A 7,589-nucleotide genomic window follows, 5' to 3' on the forward strand; every position below is an offset into this window, starting at 1 on the left:
TTTAAAAAGGTGTGCGTGCACACGCACATGAGTGTAGGTGCCCTCAGAGGCCAGAAGAGGGCACCAGATTCATTGGAGCTAAAGGAAACCCAGCTTGGGTCCTCTGGAAGTGGATAGACTGCAAGCTCTTAACCTCTGAGCCACCTTTTCAGCACTGGGTGATTTGTATTTTACCCCACTTTACAGCAACTATTGCTCTCAGCACTTGATCAGTGCTAACTATATCCCTATATCATGTACATTTTTTTTTTACTCAAAAGCCAAAATAAGTTACTTTTCATTGACAGAAACTGAGACCATTGGCTTTTTAATTTTTTTTTATTTTTCACTCATCATTTATTTACAAATACACATTATAACTTTTATATACATTGCACATTTACATGGTAGAAAAGTACAAAACTATATATTTAAATGAATTTATATTTAACTTGCCATGTTTGAAAATATAAAATTGCATCAGAAAAAAGTATTATGAAAAGCAAGAAACTTGAACTGATAAAGCTTTGATGGAACTTTTAGTGACACATTGGTTGAAAAAGAACTAATTGAGAAGGTACAGCCGACTACCTCAAAGGAAACAGCGAATGACAGGTTGGAAGGGTAACGATCACCTTCCTTTCGTCTCCTGACACCCCACGTCACTATGTCTTTGGATCTGCAACATCATAAAAGTACATTTCTCGATTCTTAAAGCCTCTCATCCTCTCTCACAATGTTTTCACCAGAACAAGGGCACGGAAGCAGACGTTCCTTCCGAGATGTATATCCTCTGTACCTTGTATCTGAGGCAGAGTTACGGTGCCTTTTGGTCAGTCAAGATTCCTTGTAAACAGAACCCGAAGGATCAGGTATGTACAGAGCAGGCAGCTGAGAATCCAATAAATAAACATGACAGAAACTGACATGCAAATTTGTTAAGAGGTGGGAAAGAATCTAACAGCAGTGATATGAAGGGAGACAGGTGAGTGAGTGGGTCATTAGGAATGGACTTCAATGGTTTACAAGGGGGGGAACGGCTTTACTTTACAAGCAAGAGACCTCACAATAAATAACAACCGCTCTTCCTTTCACGAATAAATTTCTTCAAAAACAAGGTGTACAGTCAACCAGACATTTTATGTATAAATTATAAAACATGACACAGTATAAATAAACGTCTACAAGTCTCAACTATAGGCCTCATCCAGTAGACCACAAAATGACAATCTCTCCATGCCCAGTGAGTAACAATGTGGCCCGGTAGAGAGCTTTAGGACAAAGGTCCTTTCATGTATAGTTTTCCCCCCAAATAAATAAGCATACACTTATTTACATTATGCACAATATATTTTTTCTTATTTTCTTATCTATCTTTTTTTTTCCTTTTTCCCCCCCTTTCTCTTGTTGTGTTCTGTTTTGCCCAAAGGCTATGTCAACCCTGAACACTGGTGGAGCGTTTACCACTCTAGAATGGAAGAGATAGGAAAGCTGTAGTCCTGGTCTTCCTCCTCCTCCTCTTCCTCCGTATCTTCCGAGATGGCTAGATGGGGGAATACAGGGGGAGCTGTTGTTTAAACACGGATAACAACAGCGCAGAAGCAGCTCAGTGTACGTTTTCAAAGCCCTCTGATACAGCTGCATTACAGCGTTGCATTTTTTTTTACATGACTTGCAGTGTGATGCGTTTTGTTGGCATCTGCAGTTACGCAATAAAGTTTACTTAAACACACACAAACAAACCACCATAATCTATGAAGTCAAAATTGCAGAAAGTTCTGGAGAATCAATGGCTCAGGTTTTACAGGCAGATTCCTGAAATCAGATAAAAAGCGCTCTTGTGTTCTAGGTATAACTGCTTTTCTCCTTAATTCAGAGTTAAGTAGCCGCGACTGCGATAAGCCGCAGCCCAGGTGTGATAATATAAAGCTGTCTTTGAAAAAAAAAAAAAAAACCCAAAGATTCCAGTGTTAACGAGGCAACAGCAAAGCAAAATACTAGGAGGAAAGAAGGGGCATCAAACAGCTGGAGAGTGGTTTTCAGAGGCCACCCGATGGTAGGGCATCGGGTCGATCCTAAAAAGCCAGGAAACACTGCAGAGAATTGGGCTGAGGACCAACGAATTGCTGGCGATTTAGCAGCTACCTAGCTTTACCAGAAACAGGTTTACCCAGCAAGGTCTGTGTCCATTCCCCAGGGTTGCCTGGAAATGCCTTAACATGGCAGCAAGGTTAGAAATCACACTTACAGTTGCAAGATCCGGAGTGCTTCACCTCGAGCAACACGCCGGAGGAGCAGGCGGCTTCTTTCATGGCGCACTCGCTGGCGTAGGTGGCGTTGTCACTGGCGCAGACTGGCTCATCCGACTTACTCTCAGGGCAGAGCTCATCACAGAGGGAGCAACGGCCTCGGCCAACCTTGAAATCCCACAGGCATTTTTTCCCACTGCCACACTGAATGTCTTCACAGGACTTTGCTTCTAGGATAAAATACACCTGTGATGAGCAAACTGAAGGCTCTCATTTCTTCCCCTTTTCCCTTTCTTCCATTCTCTGCTCGGAGATGCACATATTCTACATATTATCACTTACTAAAGGGGGTAATGAAGGTACTCTATTACAATCACACACACAGACACACACACAGACACACACACACACACACACACACACACACACACACACACACACACACACCGTTTTCTGCTTCTAGCTGGTCCATCAATGCATCAAGAAGACAATGGCGCTTGAGGAGAAATGTTTTGGTTAAACAGTTTCACCCAAGCTGAGGGCTTGGATTTACTCATTGAAGAACCCCCACACAACTAGAACAGAGAACTGCATTAAATACAATATTCTTTGGAACAGAATTTCACAACATCCTTGAGTTAAATATGCATCTGATTACTTCCTATAAGTGGGATTAAAAAAATCAGATTCCATCAATTACTGGAATCTGATAACAGGTTTTAGGAACTGTTAAGTCATTATTTTTCCCTTCCAGCAAGTCTGGCACTTTAAAAAATGTGTAAAATTGTGTGAGTTCTAAGTTTTCTAAGATAGAAAAAACTGTTTTCTGCTTCTAGCTGGTGCGTCAACGCATCTAGAAGATAATCGTGCTTGAGGAGAAATGTTTTGGTTAAACAGTTTCACCCAAGCTGAGGACTTGGATTTACTCTTTGAAGAGCCCCCACACAACTAGAACAGATTTTTTTTTCCTCTCCCATCTCTTTTCTTTCTTCAATCCAGAATACCTACTGATACATTTTCCTTCATAGGCTAATCCAATCGATCTGCCCAGCAGACAGGTGGCCTTTCTCAGGTGGCAGGCGCTAGAGTAAGTCACTCCATCGTTCCCACACAGGTACTGCTCAGAGGAGGAGGGCTCTGGGCAAATCCGATTACAGGTCACACAGTAGGCATTATTGGTCTGGTCCACCACACAGGTTGAGCTGCCCGGACAGAAAACATCCCTGCAAGTCTCTGGAGAACAAAAAAAAGGAGGAAGACATTTCAATAGGCACCTTCTGGTCCTTAGGGAGGAAACGCTTCATGTTATGAAGGAAATCATTAAAGTGAGGCATCCAGATTTTAACAGGCATTTGGGGAGCCAGGCTGTTTTCCAGAGGATCTGTGACTCCAGGCTGGCTCCTTCATTACCCTTTTGGAGTTAGAAAGGAGCCCCTTTATTTGGTACCATTATTCTGATTCCCGGGCTCTTTATGGAAGCTGTACTATCCCCCTTGGGTCTTCAAGGGTCTATGAATGTATAAGATACTGAAGGGTGGGACCTACTTTTACATTTGCCCTGATATTGAACTTCCAGCTCCGGCTGCTCTTTACATCTGGCCTTGAGGAGTGCACATTCGTTGCGGTACGTTTTCCCGTCCAGCCCACACACTGGACCCTTCCAGGTGATGTTGGAACAGTCCGGGGCACAGACACAGCGGGGTTTATTCTTCTTGTTCATGCGACATTTTTTTCCAGGTCCGCAATCCACATTCTCACACGTTTCTAGGAGTTGGAAAGAGGCAGGGATTCAAACCAAGGCCGTGCAGTTGGCGGATCAGACGGGGGTGGGGGGGGGGGGGGGTGGGGGGTAGGGTAGTGGTCTCAAATGCCTTGCGCAATCCTGCATCTGAGATGGAGGGCCCCAGGCTGTCTACTGGAAGACTGGAAGGGATGGGGGTTGGGGATCTCAGGCCACGTCCTGGATCCAAATTCTCTCAAAGACCACACTGGTTGGCCGCTTTCACTACCACACTCAGCTAAGAAGCCTGGGACCGACCTCTTCCGATCTTGTTTTGCCTACAGCGCAAGCTGGATTCCACCTAGCTAACTCCACCGGGGGGGAAACGTGGAGAAACCGAACAAAATTTTGCCAGTCCTCAGCCCCAGCCAAGCAGCGGGAACACTGAGGGCAAGACGCCCTCTACTGAGGGCCTGCCGCCTAGGGAAGAGGAGGCCCACCTTTACAGGGGATGCAGTTGGGGGCGCCCCCGTTGAAGATCATCCACTTAAAGAGAGTATTGTCGTTCACATCCTCCTCGGTCCACGAGGTGCTCAGACGGCCGGTACTGCAGCACTCTTCTTTGCTCAGTTCTGTCTTATACAGGACCTGGCAGCGGCCGTTCTTTGCTTGGCGGAGCCAGCAATTCCCAGCTGTGAAGAGACAGGGATCAGGAGGTGAATGAGTGAGCAGCGGGGTAGGGGACGGAAGGCTGCTAGAGCCCGGCAAAGAGGCCTGGTGGGTCTGGGGACCAACTGATCAATGAGGGGAGGGGGGAGGGGGAAGAGAGAGGGAGAGAGGGAGAGAGGGAGAGAGAGAGAGAGAGAGAGAGAGAGAGAGATCTCCAAAGGGAGAGAGGGGAAAGACCCATCACCGAGGTGGGAGGTGGGTTAGAGCCGCCGCCGCAGCGCGCTAGCCATATCAATGTCGGTTACCAGTGACCCAGACACAACACGTGCAGCTTGCATTGACTTTTACTAGACTGTTTACTTTTATTCGTCCCATTTCATAACCTGCAGCGACTGGAAGAACAGATTAAAGAACCTGACAAAAACAGGATGCGACGGATGTTTTTACATGTTGGTTTCATGTAGGCGGTAAGAGAATTATTTGTGACAGGGGTTAAGAAAGTAGAGAGGAGACGTGGAAGGGAGGAAAGGGAGGGAGCGAGGGAGGGAGGGGGTAGGGAGAATGAATATGAATTTTCAGAAACAGATCAAGCCAAAGACACTTGTGAAAAAATGAAAGCAAAAAAGCAGCCGGGCCCAGCCTGGATCTGCCCTGTGCGGCCTCGAGGCGCAGCCCGCCCGACGGGCCCGTTTTGCAATCGGCCAGCCCGGAGCACGCCCGCAGCCACCACGATCTTTCGAAATCTCCGAGGGCTGCTTTCCCTGGCGCCCACGTCCGGGCACCCAGGCAGCGCCCCTATCAGAAAGGCGGGCTGCCCAGCTTAGTGTCGGGCAGACGGCTAGGGCCAGTGCCCCGGAGGGCAGCTTACAACACACAAAACCTTGCCGCTCTAACAGGCAAAGCAGCAGTGTTAGGGCGAGGGGGAGGTGTCCACCGGGTCACATATACCTACCTCATGTCTACCAAGAACTCTTTGCTAATAGTTTCCTCCCCTAACCCTGCCTATGCGTTCGGACTTTGGGCAAGAAGACCTTCTCAGGAATCACCGAAGGGACTCGAGCAACTGGAGCGCAAGCTGCACGATCACCACTATTAGAAAAAATCCTGCCCGGAGACTAATTGTAATAAAACAAATCCATTTTTAGAATTTTAGAAGCTAAACTTCTAGAAACGTGCTCTTTAATCCACGCCAGAATTTAACTCGCTCGTGGACTGCTTATCGTTCCACAGAAAGTTAACAGGATGAACGAGGCAAAGTGGAGAAAACTGCAAAGTCCTTAAACCACTTCGGGGCTAATAACTTGACGTGTCCCTTTTCTTCTCCTTTTTCGCGGGGCTAAGGGAGAGGGGTGGAAGGAGCATCCACCAACACTACTTCCCTTTAAAAATCTCAGTACCCACATTTCCAAGTTTGGGCAAAGTTTCTGAAACCACGTCCCCCAGCCACCCAAGAAAATTCGGTATCACCCATCCCCCACCCAAGTCTTTTTTTTTTTTTAAAGTCACCAAAAGATATGGAAGGAAGATAGGTTAGATTGCTAAGAGGTCGACTGTAATCTCCAGGCGACGGATGCTTGCCCTTCTCCCGAGCCAACCAGGGGAGATAACATCTAAAGTCATTATGGCCAGAACTTGGAGCATCTAGCCCTAACTAGTGAGATTCCAGCTCCCCAACTCAGGCCCTTTCCTTTTGGAGGATAATCCTGCTCTAAACTCTGTTCTCTATCCTCAAGTGTCACTGCTTCAGTCCTTTCCCCCTTCTCCCGGAGTAGCCGAGTGATTCCAACGTCTTCAGAGAGCAGCGTCGGTCAGAAAAGACCAAGTCGAGACGACAGAAAAGTAGAACCCCTGCCCCAGCCGAGCCTCCGGGCGCATCCCCCCTCCACTCACCCTGGGCGCTGCGGTCCTCCATGAACTGGCAGAGTAGCAGCAGCAGGAGGCAGAGCCCGCCGGGCTGGTGCCTGGCGCAGACCATCCTGGGGCAGGCGCAGGGCGAGGAGCGCGGCGGCGGGTGGCTTAGGCGAGCGGCGCGCGTCGCAGAAGCGAGCGGCGGAGGGCGCAGCGATCCTGGCGCAGCCCCGCGCTCGCCACCGGCCGCCCGCGCGATTCAATGGACGTCAGAAGCCGGGCGCAGCCGCGCTTTAAATCTAGACGGGGGTCTTAAGGTTTGAGGTGGGCGGTCTCCCAGTGTGTGGGGCTGTGGGAGGGCGGCTGCGACCGAGGGTGTGCCGACTCTTTGGGGGTGGGGAGCTTTTAAAAGTTCAGTGTGAATCAGGTGACATTTCCCACCTTCTGGAAACCCTTCCCAATTATCTGTCGGAGGTGCCCGAAATCAAAGAGGCAGGAGGGGAATCGCCGAGTTCTTATTTGCGTAGAAGCGGGAGGGGTAGGGACGGGGAGGGGGGGCTGGGGGCGACGCTTCGGGGGTGGAGAACACCCACCAGTCCTGCACGCCGCCGCTCAGAGCCGGCGCGCCCGGGGTGGCGTGCGAGTGTGTGTGTGCGCGCGTGTGTGCGTGTGCGCGTGTGAGTGAGGAGGGCGCTGGAGGAGGCGCCCAGCGGAGCGAGGGGGGACCCCGGGAGTTGGTCCCCGGCACCTTTGCTCCAGGGCTCCAGAGAGACTTCTTCAAATGCCGCAGGATCCCGGAGCTTCTGAAATGCCCCGGGGGACAGTTTCAGGATCCTCCCCTTGGAGCCTTGGCGCGGGGTCCCGGCGACGTTTTGAGTCCCGGGGTCTCTTGCGTGTCTTACTTTGCGGCCACCGTGCCCGCTCCTCCCCCGCCTCCAAGTCCCCCCAGTTTGGAGTGGTTGCTAAGGACCCCGACCCCGGACACCTTCCACCCAGGCGGAGCGCTGCGGAGACGCGGCCCTGGCTCTCCACAAGTCAGAGGCAAACAAAAATGTTTAACACCTCGGAGCCGGCCGCCCCCGGCAGTCTCGCCCTCTCCCTTTCTTTTCTCCCCTTTCACTTCG

At 49.8% G+C, this 7,589-nt stretch overlaps 1 protein-coding gene across 3 annotated transcripts; it reads right to left on the reverse strand.

The window, feature by feature from the left end:
• Positions 1 to 303: 303 nt before the first annotated feature.
• Positions 304 to 6,928, reverse strand: Fst (follistatin). 3 transcript variants are annotated; one of them, XM_005356820.3, is made up of 6 exons: positions 6,508 to 6,928; positions 4,449 to 4,640; positions 3,774 to 3,992; positions 3,237 to 3,461; positions 2,228 to 2,455; positions 304 to 1,522 (listed from the first exon to the last, which is right to left on the reverse strand). In XM_005356820.3, exons 1-6 carry the CDS (start codon positions 6,590 to 6,592, stop codon positions 1,440 to 1,442), a joined length of 1,032 nt encoding a protein of 343 aa, XP_005356877.1. In that variant the 5' UTR covers positions 6,593 to 6,928; the 3' UTR covers positions 304 to 1,439. The 3 variants fall into 3 exon arrangements, with proteins under 3 accessions (XP_005356877.1, XP_005356876.1, XP_013205227.1); XM_005356819.3 differs by having other exon boundaries at positions 2,228 to 2,458; XM_013349773.2 differs by having other exon boundaries at positions 304 to 1,794; positions 2,228 to 2,458.
• Positions 6,929 to 7,589: the final 661 nt, after the last annotated feature.

This window comes from Microtus ochrogaster, chromosome 19 (genome assembly GCF_000317375.1).
Source record: "Microtus ochrogaster isolate Prairie Vole_2 chromosome 19, MicOch1.0, whole genome shotgun sequence".
NCBI classification, from domain to species: domain Eukaryota; kingdom Metazoa; phylum Chordata; class Mammalia; order Rodentia; family Cricetidae; genus Microtus; species Microtus ochrogaster.